The sequence below is a fragment of the Macaca thibetana genome, chromosome 19, assembly GCF_024542745.1.
Source record: "Macaca thibetana thibetana isolate TM-01 chromosome 19, ASM2454274v1, whole genome shotgun sequence".
NCBI classification, from domain to species: domain Eukaryota; kingdom Metazoa; phylum Chordata; class Mammalia; order Primates; family Cercopithecidae; genus Macaca; species Macaca thibetana.
This window is the reverse complement of record NC_065596.1, coordinates 6,615,410-6,630,386: the sequence shown is the minus strand read 5'-3', so window position 1 is coordinate 6,630,386 and position 14,977 is coordinate 6,615,410. Positions and strand designations below refer to the sequence as shown.

At 55.2% G+C, this 14,977-nt stretch overlaps 2 protein-coding genes across 30 annotated transcripts in view; both read left to right on the top strand.

The window, feature by feature from the left end:
• The window catches only part of CCDC124 (coiled-coil domain containing 124), a 112,976-nt gene extending 100,044 nt beyond the window's left edge, over positions 1-12,932 (top strand). For 13 of the 29 annotated variants that reach the window (XM_050769789.1, XM_050769790.1, XM_050769797.1 and 10 more), the window contains exons 2-6: positions 461-494; positions 4,942-5,111; positions 11,572-11,761; positions 12,178-12,292; positions 12,453-12,932. In XM_050769789.1, the coding sequence (XP_050625746.1) occupies positions 4,953-5,111; positions 11,572-11,761; positions 12,178-12,292; positions 12,453-12,660 (672 nt within the window). In that variant the 5' untranslated portion in view covers positions 461-494; positions 4,942-4,952 and the 3' untranslated portion in view covers positions 12,661-12,932. Of the gene's footprint in view, positions 1-441; positions 495-4,907; positions 5,112-11,571; positions 11,762-12,177; positions 12,293-12,452 lie in introns of those variants that run through there. The other 16 variants (XM_050769804.1, XM_050769806.1, XM_050769808.1 and 13 more) reach the window with 5 other exon arrangements.
• Positions 12,933-12,975: 43 nt separating this feature from the next.
• The window catches only part of KCNN1 (potassium calcium-activated channel subfamily N member 1), a 56,476-nt gene continuing 54,474 nt past the window's right edge, over positions 12,976-14,977 (top strand). Inside the window, exon 1 of the mRNA XM_050769902.1 lies at positions 12,976-12,979. The gene's annotated coding sequence lies outside the window, so the exon portion shown is untranslated. The remainder of the gene's footprint in view (positions 12,980-14,977) is intronic.

Sequence of the window (14,977 nt, the reverse complement as noted above, 5' to 3'; positions counted from 1 at the left end):
AAGTGGGTCGCAGAGACTCAGGACTAGGAAAGCAATTTTAAAGCGCTAAGGCATTGCAAAGAGCTACGGAGAGGCTTCCACAGGGCTCTGTCGTCGGGTCCACCTCCCCTCACGGACCGCGGGCGCGCTCTGGCGGCCGGGCAGCTCCTGGCTGAAACCGCCAGTCCACGTGTGTAGTCGCAGCTGCCATCTTTCGTCCGGGCATCGGCCATCTTGGTAAAGGCAATGTTCTAGATTTTCGCCTCTGCCGGCCCCTCCTGGTTCGTCAATATATAAAGCGAACGTAGGGAATGAGGGCGTATTAAGTGTCCTCTTTTTGAAGAGACAAAGAAGTGGATGACTACCCTGGCTTGGGTCCGAGGCCCAGCCATCCTTTCCTTTACCAAGATGGTGGCGGTACCGAGGCGCAATGAGCGCGCGCCGCTAGGAGCTCAGCGCGCAGGCCCCGCGGTGACGTCACGGAGGCGCGACCGGGCCGGCGCTGGGGTAAGGAGGTACGAGCGCCTGCGGCGCGAGCGGAACCTGGGTTCGGGGGGCAAAGGCGCGGGGCGGGGGCTGCTTGGCCTGGGACCATCCCCTGGGAAGGCTGGAGGAGGGATGCTGGGAGGCGGGAGCACTTCCGGCATCCAGTCTGAACCACACCTAATTGGGGGCGATGCCCATTTCCAGACCAGACGACTGAAGCCCGACGCGACAGCGTAGTGTTCGAGGCCCCCTGGTCCCGGACTGTCCCAGGGCAGCTTCCGGTCTCGAGAGGGACAGAGTTGGGTGCGGACGACCCCGGCCTCTTGTAGGGGGATTAGTGGTGGGGAACCTCAGAAGGGATAGCCGGGAGGGCTGCTTGGAGGAGGCATTGTTGATCTTCGTATTCTGTTCTTTTACCTTCACATCCGTGGGGTCTTGATCCCCGTGGATCTTGATTCCCTCCTAAGTGTGCCCCTCGCCCAGCCTGAGCCACTCCCTTGGTCCCGCCTGGGCTCCCAGCTCCTGCCATCTGGGGAGTCCACCTCCTCAACAACCCCAGAGGGCTTGTGTGACCCACAGATTGGGCCTTCCGGGTCTAACGCCCTCCACACCTTCCCTTCTCCCTGGAATACAAATCGCCCCTTTTTCCAGCCTATCTCCTGCATCCCCCGTGCAGGCTGGGATCTCCCCCACTCATTCAGACTTTTCCTTAGTTGTCTCCTCTAGGAAGCCCTTTGACCCAGGCTGGGTCAGAAGCCCTCTCTGGGCTTCCCCAGCGCCCTGTGTGCCCTTGTTAGGACTCTGACTGCATGTGGTGGCTCTTGTCTGGGAGTCCCATGCAGGCAGGAAGCTCATTTGTGCCACCTCTTTCCCCAGCATCGCACACGTATTAGGTGCCCAGTACATATTTGTTGAGTGACGTGGTGTGTGTGAGTGAGTGTTTACCACACACAGAAGAGTGTCTGTATTTGTCAGCTTGGACTGTCATAACTAATACCACAGACTGGGTGGATTAAACAGCAGAAATTGCCAGGCACTGTGGCTTATGCCTGTAATCCAGCTCTTTGGAAGGCGGAGGCAAGCGGGTCACTTGAGGTCAAGAGTTTGAGACCAGCCTGGCCGACATGGTGAAACCCCATCTCTACTAAAAATACAAAAATCAGATAGGCATGGTGGCACATGCCTGTAGTCCCTGCTACAGGGGAGGCAGAGGCGGGAGAATGACTTGAACCCAGGAGGTGGAGGTTGCAGTGAGCTGAGATCGTGCCACTGCACTCCAGCCTGGGTGACAGAGCAAGACTCCGTCTGAAAATAAAATAAGAAGAGTGCTGAGTCTCATGCCCTGGATGGCACAGCGCTGGCATCCTCAGCACCCTGGTGGAGTGCTATTAATTTCTCAGCTGGTGGCCTTCCCCCGCTTCACCTGAAAACAGACTTTTGAGATAAGGCTCCAGGTTCAGCCCTGTGTGTCCTGGCCAGAGACCTCGGCTTCCCCTCTTTAGAATGGGGATAAATGACAGTCCCCACGTTTAAGGTTTTGGGGACATTCCATTGTTTTGGTCCTTGTAAAGCACTTCACCAAGGGCCAGACATTTGGTGAACGGTGGTGCCTACCATTTGTGTGTGCCTTGTCATTCCCTGGCTTCTCACGTGGGCCTCACACCAGATAGGGACCAGGTGCCCAGGGGCCCGAAGCTTTAGGATTGTTATAACATCTCCCAGCGGTGCAGACCCCAAGCCATCGCGGGCAATTTATGGTGGCTTTATTGTTCACCCAGCTCTAGGAAATTTGGGGACTGAAGTCTCCCGGGGGCAGACAGGGGAGGGACCCCACACAGACTGCCACATGGTCACAAAAGCATGACTTGCAAGAGACCTGATGGGGCCAGGCGCAGTGGCTCACACCTGTAATCCTAGCACTTTGGGAGGCCAAGGCGGGTGGATCACCTGAAGTCAGGAGTTCAAGACCAGCCTGGCCAACATGATGAAACCCCATCTCTGTAAAAATACAAAAATTAGCCAGACGTGGTGGCGGGCACCTGTGATCCCAGCTACTCGGAAGGCTGAAGCAGGAGAATTGCTTGAACCCGGGAGGTGGAGGTTGCAGTGGGCGGAGATTGCGCCACTGCACTCCAGCCTGGGTGAAAGAGCGAAACTCTGTCTCAAAACAAAACAAAAAAAGATCCCCACTGTGGAAATAGCCCAGATGTCTAGCTGTAGACAAATGGACAAACAAAATGTGGCGTATCCATGCAGTGGAGGAGTATTCAGCCATAAAAAGGAAAGAAGGGCCAGGCGCAGCGGCTCAGGCCTGTAATCCCAGCACCTTGGAAGGCCCAGGCAGGAGGATCACTTGAGCCCAGGAGTTCAAGGCCAGCCCGGGCAACATAGACCCTGCCTAAAAAAAAAAAAAAAAAAAAAAAAAAATCTAGGCATGGTGGCCTGCACCTATAGTCACAGCTACTTAGGAGGCTCAGGTGGTAGGATCTCTTGAGCCCAGGAGGTCAAGACTGCAGTAAGCCGAGATCTCGTCACTGCACTCCAGCCTGGGCGACAGAGTAAGACCCTGTCTCCAAAATAAATGAATAAATGTACTCTCACACTGTGTGGCCTTTTGTGTCTGGCTTCTTTCACTCAGCATCGTGTTGTTGAGGTTCAACCACATTGTGTCATGTATTGGTGCCTCATTTCCTTTTTTTTTTTTTTTTTTCCTTTTAATAGACGGGGTCATGTTCTGTTGCCCAGGCTGGAGTGCAGCGGCACAATCAGCTCACTGTGGCCTCAGCCTCCTATGCTCAGGTGATCCTTCCACCTCAGCCTCCTAAGTAGCTGGAACTACAGGCACAAGCCACTGTGCCTATTTTTTATTTTGTAGAGATGGAGTCTTGCTCTGTTGCCCAGGCTGGTCTTGAACTCCTGGCCTCAAGCAATCCTCCTGCCTCAGCCTCCCAAAGCATGGGGATTACAAACGTGAGCTATCGCACCCAGCCTATGATTCCGTTGATATGGACTGTAATGTCCAGAACAGGCAAAGCCATAGAAACAAAGCAGATTGGTGGTTGCCAGGGGCTAGGGGAGGAGGAACAGGGAGTGACTGCTGATGGCGATGTGGCTTCGTTTGGGGGGATGCAAGTGTTCTGCAACTAGACAGAGGTGGTATTTGTACAACGCTGTGAATATACTTAAACACTGAATTGTACACCTTTTTTTTTTTTTTGAGATGGAGTCTCGCTCTGTTGCCCAGCCTGGAGTGCAGTGGTGTGATCTCAGCTCATTGCAACCTCCGCCTCCTGGGTTCAAGTGATTCTCCTGCCTCAGCCTCCTGAGTAGCTGGGATTACAGGCATGCGTCACCACACCCAGCTCTTATTTATTTATTTTTTTGAGAGGCAGTCTCATTCTGCCGCTCAGGCTGGAGTGCAGTTGCACAATCTCGGCTCACTGCAGCCTCTGCTTCTCAGGTTCAAGCAATTCTCCTGCCTCAGCCTCCCAAGTAGCTGGGATTAAAGGTGCCCACCATCTGTAATCCCAGCACTTTGGGAGGCCGAGATGGGCAGATCACGAGGTCAGGAGATCGAGACCATCCTGGCTAACACGGTGAAACCCCGTCTCTACTAAAAAATACAAAAAACTAGCCGGGCGAGGTGGCGGGCGTCTGTAGTCCCAGCTACTCGGGAGGCTGAGGCAGGAGAATGGCGTAAACCCGGGAGGCGGAGCTTGCAGTGAGCTGAGATCCGGCCACTGCACTCCAGCCTGGGCGACAGAGCGAGACTCCATCTCAAAAAAAAAAAAGGTGCCCACCATCACACCCAGCTAATTTTTTTATTTTTAGTTGACACGGGGTTTCACCCTGTTGACCAGGCTGGTTTTGAACTCCTGACCTCAGGTAATCTGCCCACCTTGGCCTCCCAAAGTGCTGGGATTACAGGCGTGAGCCACCGCGCCCGGCCTGAATTGTACACCTTTAAATTAGTTTTTTTTCCTTTCATTGAGACGGAGTCTCGTTCTATCGCCCAGGCTGGAGTGCAGTGGCATGATCTTGGCTCACTTCAACCTCCACCTCCTGGGTTCAAGCTATTCTCCTGCCTCAGCCTCCTGACTGGCTGGGAATACAGGTGCACACCACCATGTCCAGCTAATTTTTGTAGTTTTAGTGGAGGTGGGGTGTTGCTGTGTTGGCCAGGCTAGTCTCGAACTCCTGACCGCAAGTGATCCGCCCACCTCGGCCTTCCAAAGTGCTGGGATTACGGGTGTGAGCCACCAGACCCGGCCCAAATGAGCTCATTTGGTGTCATGATGTGAATTTTGCCTTAATAAACTTTTACAAGGAGAGCGCTAAGTCCAAAGCCCTTGTTTTATACAGAGAAGGCCATGGAGGCCCCAAGAGGGTCCTGGCTGCCCAGGTGTGAGTCTGGGGGTGCTGAGTGCCGATGTCCCCACCAGCCCCTGCTCCCCTGCCCCCATCCTCTTCCCACAGCCTGCTGAGGGATGCCCAAGAAGTTCCAGGGTGAGAACACCAAGTCGGCAGCGGCCCGGGCACGGAGGGCAGAGGCCAAGGCGGCCGCTGATGCCAAGAAGCAGAAGGAGCTGGAGGATGCCTACTGGAAGGACGACGACAAACACGTCATGAGGAAGGAGCAGCGCAAGGTGCGTGTGCCCCAAGTCCCCGCGGCCTGTGTGCCCTGTGGCCGAGGCCAGTGGTCCTTATGTCAATGTGGGTGAATAGCAAGAGGCCCCTCTGAGCTTTGGTCTGAAAGGCCAGGAGGGACTGGGCACGGTGGCTCACGCCTGTCATCCCAGCACTTTGGGAGGCCAAGGTGGGCAGATCACCTGAGGTCAGGAGTTCAAGACCAGCCTGGCCAACATGGTGAAACCCCGTCTCTACTAAAAATACAAAAATTAACTGCATGGTGGTGCACACTTATAGTCCTAGCTACTCTGGAGGCTGAGGCAGGAGAATTGCTTGAACTGGGAGGCGCAGGTTTGCAGTGAGCCGAGATCTCCCTGCTGCATTCCAGCATGGGCAACAGAGCGAGATTCCATCTCAAAAAAAAAAAAAAAAAAAGAGGCCGGGCGCTGTGCCTCATGCCTGTAATCCCAGCACTTTGGGAGGCCGAGGTGGGCGGATCACCTGAGGTCAGGAGTTCAAGACCAGTCTGGCCAACATGGTGAAACCCTGACTCTATTCAAAATACAAAAATTAGCTGGGTGTGGTGGCACGCTCCTGTAATCCCAGCTACTTGGGAGGCTGAGGCAGGAGAATTGCTTGAACCTGGGAGGCGGAGGTTGCAGTGAGCTGAGATCGTGCCATTGCACTCCAATCTGGGCAACAGAGTGAGACACTGACTCAGAAAACAAAAAACAAAACACCAGAGGCACTGGAAATGGCAGAGGGGAGGGAGGCAGAGGAAATGGTGTGTGCAAAGGCCCTGGGGTGGCACGGTCTTGCTTGTTTGTGGACAGTGAGGCTGTCATTGCTCTCTGTGGACGTTTTTCTCCTTTGAGTAATGCCAGGGTTAGGCTAGATGGTCATTCTCACGATGGAGCCACTCTGCCCCTGAGGACGCTTGGCAACACCTGGAGATGTGTTTGGTTGTCATAACTCGGGGAGAGGGCGTGTTGCTGGCATCTAGAAGGTGGAGGCCAGAGATGCTGACACCCTAGAATGCACAGGACGCCCCCACAGCAAAGAACGAGCCAGCCCCAGAAATCAGCAGTGCCGAGACAGAGAAACGCTGTGATCAGGCCCCCGTTTCCAACCTGCTGACCCAGGTCCACAGGTTCTTCTAGGTGTTTATTTTGTTGTTGTTGAGACGGAGTCTCGCTCTGTTGCCCAGGCTAGAGTGCAGTGGCCCAATTTCGGCTCACTGCAACCTCCACCTCCCGGGTTCAAGCAATTCTCCTGCCTCAGCCTCCTGAGTATCTGGAATTACAGGCATGCACCATCACACCCAGCTAATTTTGTATTTTTATTTTTTTATTTTTATTTTTTATTTTTATTTATTTATTTATTTTTTTTTTGAGATGGAGTCTCGCTCTGTCGGCCAGGCTGGAGTGCAGTGGTGTGATCTCCACTCACTGCAAGCTCCGCCTCCCGAGTTCACACCATTCTCCTGCCTCAGCCTCCTGTGTAGCTGGGACTACAGGCACCCGCCACCGCGCCAGGCTAATTTTTTTTTGTATTTTTAGTAGAGACGGGTTTTCACCATGTTAGTCAGGATGGTCTCAATCTCCTGACCTCATGATCCGCCCGTCTCGGCCTCCCAAAGTGCTGGGATTACAGGCGTGAGCCACCGCACCCGGCCTAATTTTGTATTTTTAGTAGATATGGGGTTTCTCGATGTTGGTCAGACTGGTCTCAAACTCCCAACCTCAGGTGATCTGCCTGCCTCAGTCTCCCAAAGTGCTGGGATCATAGGTGTGAGCCCCTGCGTCCGGCCCAGGTGTTTATTTTTTAAAAGCCATGGTTTGGTGTGCTGGCTCATGCCTGTAATCTCAGTACTCTGGGAGGCTGAGGTGAGAGGATTGCTTGAGGCCAGCCTGGGCAACATAGCAAGACCCCATCTCCACAAAACATGTAAAAATTAGCCATTCATGGTAGTGCATGCCTGTCGTCCCAGCTACTTGGGAGGCTGAGGTGAGAGGATCACTTGAGCCTGGGAGGTCAGGGCTGCAGTAAGCTATGATCATGTTACTGCATTCCAGCTTGGGCAACAGAATGAGAACGTGACCTGAGATCCATCAAAAAGCCCAGGGCCAAGCACATAGTGCTTGCTTCATTGGTGTCTGGATTGTGGTTTAGGGCTGATGCTGATCTGCTTGGCCCAGTAGGTGGCGCCAGTGACCCATGCTAGCCACAGCTCCTGGTTTCCACCCCTGGGGTAGCTGAGACACCGGCTCCCTAAGCAACCCCCCAGCTTAGGGGCTGCTCTCCAGACAACATGCCCAGTTCTTGGGGGGAATCTGGACATTTCCACCTGCTTTACCAGTCATATATATATATATATATTTTTTTTAAAGACGGTCTTGCTCTGTCGCCCAGACTGGAGTGCAGTGGCATGATCACAGCTCAATGCAGTCTTGACCTCCCGAACTCAAGCAAGCCTCCTGCCTCAGCCTCCCAAGCAGCTGAGACTACAGGCATGCACCACCATGCCCAGCTATTGTTTGTATTTTGTGTAGAGAAGGGGGGTCATCTCACTGTGTTGCCCAAGTTGGTCTCAGACTCCTGGGCTCAAGCAGTCCTCCCACCTCAGCCTCCCAAAGTGCTGGGATTACAGGTATGAGCCACTGCGCCTGGCCTTCCATCACCTTTCTGTGAAGGGGTAGATCCTGCCTTGTTTTTAGCACACACTGACTGTCCCTGGCCCTCTTCCAGTCCCACCCCTACCCACCCTGCTGCACTGGGTCCATGAAGATATTTATAGTTTGGGGTGGGGGGATCATCAAAATTTTGACACTATAGGAAGGTTGAAAACTCAAAAGGAAAAATGATGTCAAAGATCCAGTATCCATCCGGGTGCGGGGGCTGACGCCTGTAATCCCAGCACTTTGGGAGGCCGAGACAGGCAGATCACCTGAGGTCAGGAGTTTGAGACCATCCTGGCCAACATGGTGAAACCCCATTTCTACTAAAAATATAAAAATTATCCAGGCGTGGTGGCACACACCTGTAGTTCCAGCCACTCGGGAGGCTGAGGCACAAGAATCGCTTGTACCTAGGAGGCGGAGGTTGCAGTGAGCCAGGATCGTGCCATTGCACTCCAGCCTGGGCAACAGAGCAAGAGTCTGTCTCAAAAAAATAAAATAAGGCTGGGCGTGGTGGCTCACACCTGTAATCCTAGCACTTTGGGAGGCCGAGGTGGGTGGATCACGAGGTCAGGAGATCAAGACCATCTTGGCTGACAAGGTGAAACCCCCTCTCTACTAAAAACAAAACAATTAGCCGGGCGTGGTGACGAGCGCCTGTAGTCCCAGCTACTTGGGAGGCTGAGGCAGGAGAATGGCGTGAACCCGGGAGGCGGAGCTTGCAGTAAGCTGAGATTGCGCCACTGCACTCTAGCCTGGGCGACACAGCAAGACTCCGTCTCAAAAAAATAATAATGATAATAATAATAAAATAAAAAAATAAAAAGATCCAGTATCCAGACAGAGAATCCAGAGACCTTTCCGCCCATAGAGTCAGGATCATTGGCCTAGCCCTCCCCGTGGCCTGCATCTTGGCCACTGGTGTTGGCCCCATCCTCTGGGAGGAAACAGGCAGAGAAGGCAGAAAGCCCAGATCACATGGCTATGAGGAAGAGCTGGAGCCAGACTGGCACCTTCTAGTTTGTTAAGCGTTTTTTTTTTTGTTTTTTTTTTTTTTTTGAGGCAGTTTCACTCTATCACACAGGCTGGAGTGCAGTGGTGCGACTTTGGCTCACTGCAACCTCTGCCTCCCAGGTTCAAACCACTCTCTTGCCTCAGCCTCCTGAGTAGCTGGGATTACAGGTGTGTGCCACCAAACCAGGCTAATTTTTAGTAGAGATGGGGTTTCATCATGTTGGTCAGGCTGGCCTCAAACTCCTGGCCTCAAGTGATCCGTCCACCTTGGCCTCCCAAAGTGCTGGGATTAGAGGTGTGAGCCACCGCACCTGGCCTTGTTTTGTTTGTTTGTTTGGTTTTTCGGTTTTTTTAGACAGTTTCTGTCGCCCAGGCTGGAGTACAGTGGTGTGATCTCAGTTCACTGCAACCTCCGCCTCCTAGGTCCAAGCGATTCTTTTGCCTCAGCCTCCCAAGTAGCTGGGATTACAGGCATGGCACCACGCCTGGATAATTTTTGTATTTTTAGCAGAGATGGGGTTTCACCATGTTGCCCAGGCTGGTCTCCAACTCCTTACCTCAAGTGATCCGCCCACCTCAGCCTCCCAAAATGCTGGAATTACATGCGTGAGCCACTGCCTCTGGCCTGTTAAGAGGTTTGATTAAGGGACAGCAAAGCGTGCCTGTCCTAGGAGTGTAGGTCAGAGAGCATGTACCTCTGAGCACACCTGTATTGCATGTACCCGGGACAAGGTATAGAGAGGGTTGGACAGGCAGTTGGGGCCAGGTGGTGAATAGCTTAGTCTTCAGTTAGGGGTCAGACAGGAAGCCACTAGACCCTATCATTGAGCATGAAGGCCACCACTGACAGTAGGTTAGCAAATAGGTATGGCTGCGTGTCCATAAAACTTTACCAAAGGGGCCAGGCGTGGTGGCTCTTGCCTGTAATTCCAATACTTTGGGAGGTCAAGACAGGTGGATCGCGAGGTCAGGCGTTCGAGACGAGCCTGGCCAACATGGTGAAACCCCATGTCTACTAAAAGTACAAAAAATTAGCTAGGCATGGCGGCGGGTACCTATAATCCCAGCTATTCCGGAGGCTAAGGCAGGAGAATCAGTTGAACCTGGGAGGCGGAGGTTGCAGTGGGCTGAGGTCGCACCACGGCACTCCAGCCTGGGCGACAGTGCGAGACTCTGTCTCAAAAAAAAAAAAAAAAAAGAAAACATTTACCAAAGCAGGCAGTTGGCTACAGTTTGTCAACCCCTGCTCTCTAGAACATTCCCAGCCCTGTGAGTTTCCCTCATACCCATCCTGGTCTGTCCCCCACCAGTGATACCTCTCCTCACTTCAAACATCGTGCATTGGCCAGGCACAGGGGCTCACACATGTAATCCCAGCACTTTGCGAGGCCAAGGCAGGCAGATCACTTGAGGTCAGGAGTTCGAGACCAGCCTGGGCAACATGGTGAAATCCCGTCTCTACTAAAATTAGAAAAGGTTAGCCAGGCGTGGTGGTGGGCACCTGTGATCCTAGCTATTTGGGAGACTGAGGCATGAGAATTGCTTGAACTCAGGAGGCAGAGGTTGCAGTGAGCCGAGATCGCACCTCTGCACTCCAGCCTGGCTGACAGAGAAAGACTTTGTCTCAGGAAAAAAAAAAAAAAAAAAAAAAGCCTCAGGCAGGGCCTTGTCTGAATCAGAATGTGTGTGTGACATGCGTCAGTCAGGGAGCCTCAGGACATTGCCTCTGACCGAGGGAGAAACAGCCTCCTCAGCACAGCAGTGGGAGCTGTTTGTGCACTCTAACATCCTTGACTTTAACACCCCCTCCAACTTTCCTGCTGTGCAGGTGGGGGTGGGGGTCAGGCCCTGGCGCTGTCTTAGGTGCGTCTACCCCTATTCTGTGACATTTCCTTCTGTCAAATCTATCTGGAGACGCAGTGGTAGTGTCCCAGGGGGACACTGTGGGTGTGGGGATCATCCCTGGGAAGGCTGAAGGTGTGAGAGTCAGATGGTGGAGTCTCAAGCAGTGAGCGGGCAGGCAAGGGTGTCCAAGACCAGGGCCCTGCGGGAGTGCCAGGCAGCGGGCAGAGTACTGCCCTGAGCTTCCAGCAGCACTATATATAAACCATGGGCTCACTCGGCCCCCTGGGGTAGGTGCAGGACAGGGCAAGGGCAAGTCCCCTAGCCCAGATGTCCCTCATCCAGCGAGCATCAGGGCTTCCCTGGGTGGCCGATGTGGGATCAGTTTCAGCTTCAGTGACCCACGTCAGGGAAAAGTGGACAGTGCTGCCCGACTCATAAGGACAGAGCCCCTGCCCTAGCCTGAAACGGGTCCAGGCCTCCCACCGCTCTTAGAATCCAACATGAACCCCTCCCTGGCCTCCAGAGGCTCCGCATGGCCCAGCCATCTCCCTCCCAACCTCTTCCCCCGCCCCCTTCACTCCCACTCCAGCCTCCAAGCTGTTCCTGTTATAACAAATGGCTCCTGCCTCGGCGCCTTTGTACTAGTACCCCTGCCTCTAAGGACGCCCCTGTTCCCCCGCTCTCCCCCTTGGCCGGCCCTCTTCGGACCCAGGAGCGTCACTTCTTCAAGAGCCACCCACCCGCCCTGTCCAAGGTTCCCCTGCTGGCCTCACATCCCCCGCCCAGGGCAGCACCAGGACCCATCTTGTTCCTGGCATGTCCCCTGCACCCAGCAGAGAGTCTAAATCTTTATTGGCTGAGATGAAAACTCGAACCCCAGGCTAGTGGGTGCCGCGGGGGTGTGGGGTCCTCTGCCTGACCATGCACGCGGCCCCTGCAGGAGGAGAAGGAGAAGCGGCGCCTCGACCAGCTGGAACGTAAGAAGGAAACGCAGCGCCTGCTGGAGGAGGAGGACTCCAAGCTCAAGGGCGGCAAGGCGCCGCGGGTGGCCACGTCCAGCAAGGTCACCCGGGCCCAGATCGAGGACACGCTGCGCCGAGACCATCAGCTCAGGGAGGCCCCGGACACAGGTGGGGCGGCATCCCGCTCTGGAGCTGCACTTTTGCCCACTGCAGAGGCAGTGGACTTTGAGTCCATTAGACCCCCTCCTGGCCCCTAGAGAAGCTGCCAGGGCTCCGCGTGGTGCAGGGTGGGTGGGTAGGCCGCCTCCTGGTAAGCCTGGCCGTGAGCACAGACAACCTCTGGGCTTGGGCCCCCTGGGGTCCTCTTGTTTGCAGGGCTGCCGCAAAGGAAGGCAGAGAACTGGGCGCCGGGAGGGTGGGACCTCTCCCAAGAGGGCTTACCAGCTCAAGTCGGTTCCATACCCCCTCATCTCTCCCGCCTTCCTCCCGCCCCTAGCTTCTCCTGCCAGTCTCTATCTCATCTCCTTGGAACTGTGCATCTTTGCTTATCTCTCTCTGTCTCTGTCACCCACCCACCCGCCCAGCCGAGAAAGCCAAGAGCCATCTGGAGGTGCCGCTGGAGGAGAACGTGAACCGCCGCGTGCTGGAGGAGGGCAGCATGGAGGCCCGCACCATCGAGGACGCCATCGCGGTGCTCAGGTAACGGGGCGGGGCCTGGGGCTTCCCAGGGGTGGAGCTGGTCCTCTGGGGGCGGGACCTAAGACCTCCGAGGGGGCGGGGCTACCGGGGGGCGGGGCCGGGCTTTTCGGGGCGAGGCTGCGCCCAAGGCCCCCTGACATGCATGTCCATCCCCACTCAGCGTGGCGGAGGAGGCGGCCGACCGGCACCCAGAAAGACGCATGCGGGCAGCCTTCACAGCCTTTGAGGAAGCCCAGCTGCCGCGGCTCAAACAAGAGAACCCCAACATGCGGCTGTCGCAGCTGAAACAGCTGCTCAAGAAGGAGTGGCTCCGCTCTCCCGACAACCCCATGAACCAGCGGGCTGTGCCCTTCAATGCCCCCAAGTGAGCCCAGAACTGGGGGAGCCAGTTCACCCACGGGTGGTCCAGGTCACGACTCTGCACGCCCTTACGCCAGGTCAGCTTCAAGGGTCACAGAGCGTTCGGGGGGGGCCAAGGCGTCAGGCCCCGGGGCCATGCTGTTATCACCAGCCACCCGTCCTCCCGCCAGAGGATCCCTGCCCCAAGTGACACCCCACCCCCTCCCATCCCCCAGCGCGTGTGTGTAGAGCCTCAGAGCTGAGTGCCCAATAAAGGTGGCGGCAAGGCTGCAGTGAGGCACTTGAAGCCTAAGTGAGTGGGTGGGGAGAGGTGGGCGGAGACGGGGGAGAGGGAAGAGCTTTGGGGACCTGTTATGAACCGCACTGGGACCATAGCTAGAAAAGACAAGAGCCCCAACAGCGCACTCCTTCCTACTGCCAGCTGTACCTCATCGGCTCCTGCCAGCACCCCTCCTTGACTGTGCCACTTGTCCAGTGAGGGACCTGCTCCGCTATCCCCTGCACACGCTCAGAAAGGTGGAAGTGGAGGTGTTGGCCACACTTCTGGGGCAGAGCCAGAGAAGAGCTGGAGGCTGTCTGCCTCCTGAGATTCTAGTTCAGGGTGGGCCCTAGGACTTCACTGGGGGTTCCATGCTGTGTTTGGGGTCAGGAAATGCTGACGGCTGTGGTGTTATTCCTACAGAGGAGGCATCTGGGCCAAATCCTTCTGTGATGAATCCTGGGCAGGCTTCCCAGTGGAGGATTTCTTCCTTAGTGGGGGATGAGTCAGATCTCATCGCAGAGGGAGGAGGAAGGCACTGGGCCGGGAAAGGCCTGGAGGCTGCAGTGAGCAGGTGGATTGGAGTGGGTGTGAGCAAGCGTCCCGTCGGAGACTGCACGCCTGGGAAGGGTGGAGTGGGATTTGAACTTAGTTCTGGCTTCCTAGAGCTTAGCCAGCCCTTAAGAACAGAGGAAGAGCAGCTGGGAGATGGGCCTATGAGGCTGTGTGGGCTGAGCAAATTGCTTAGACCCAGGAGGGCGAGCAGGGGAAGGAGGTACCCCCAGAAGTTGCAGTGGTCAGGGCTGGGTGCAGTGGCTCATGCCTGTAATCCCAGCACTTTGGGAGGCCAAGGTGGGCGAATCACCTGAGATCAGGAATTCGAGACAAGCCTGGCCAACATGGTGAAACCCCGTCTCTACTAAAAATACAAAAATTAGCTGGGTGTGGTGATGCATGCTTATAATCTCAGCTACTCGGGAGGCTGAAGCACAAGAATTGCTTGAACCTGGGAGGCAGAGGCTGCAGGGAGCCAAGATCACAGTTCTGCACTCCAACCTGGGCAACAGAGCAAGACTCCGCCAAAAAAAAAAAAAGTTGCAGTGGTCAGATCATCTGCAGCACTTACCTAGTGGGCAGTGGGCCTGGGTAGAGGTCGGAGCAGCCCCTGGTGCCAGAAATGGCCATCAAGGCCCCACTGTGTGCCTGGCCTTGGACAGCCCTGCTGTCCCCTGACTCCCCATTACCCTCTCAGCTCAGTACTTCCAGCCTCCTTACTCTTGGCTTCTCAAGCCTCCAACACAGCAGGCTTGTTCCCTCCACCAAGAACGCTGTCCTGCCGGACACGGTGGCTCACGCCTGTAATCCCAGCACTTTGGGAGGCCAAGGTGGTCGGATCACCTGAGCTCAGGAATTCAACACCAGCCTGGGCAACATGGTGAAACCCTGTCTCCACTAAAAATACAAAAAATTAGCCAGGTGTGGCGGCAAGTGCTCGTAGTCCTAGCTACTTGGGAGGCTGAGGCAGGAGAATCACTTGACCCCGGGAGGCAGAGGTTGCAGTGAGCCACTGCACTCCAACCTGGGCAACAGAGCAAGACTCCGTCTCAAAAAAAACAAAAAACAAAAAACACACCATCCTCCCAGATCACAAGTCTTAGGTGCATGCAGGTCCCCACAGAGGTCCTCAGCTCTGTGTAGTCAGGGCTGGCTGGGCAGGCTGGAGGGGGCTAGGCTCTGCCCAGAAGTGGGAGATGGAATGTATCTTTCAGGATGCATAGGAGCTCTCCACACAGACAAGGGACAGAAAAGTCAAATAAATCACACGTGCAAAAGTCTGGGAGTCACGCCACTTCCTGTTCAACGGAGGGTAAAAGGTGCCAGGAATAACTAGGTACAGGCGAGGCACCATGGCTCATGCCTATCTATGATTGCAGGACTTGGGAGGCCACAATGGAAGGATCTTTTGAATCCAGCAGTTTGAGACCAGCCTGGGCAAGAAAGCAAGACTTTGTCTCTACAGAAAAAGTTTAAAATTAGGGCGTGATGGCATGTGCCTGTGGTCCCAG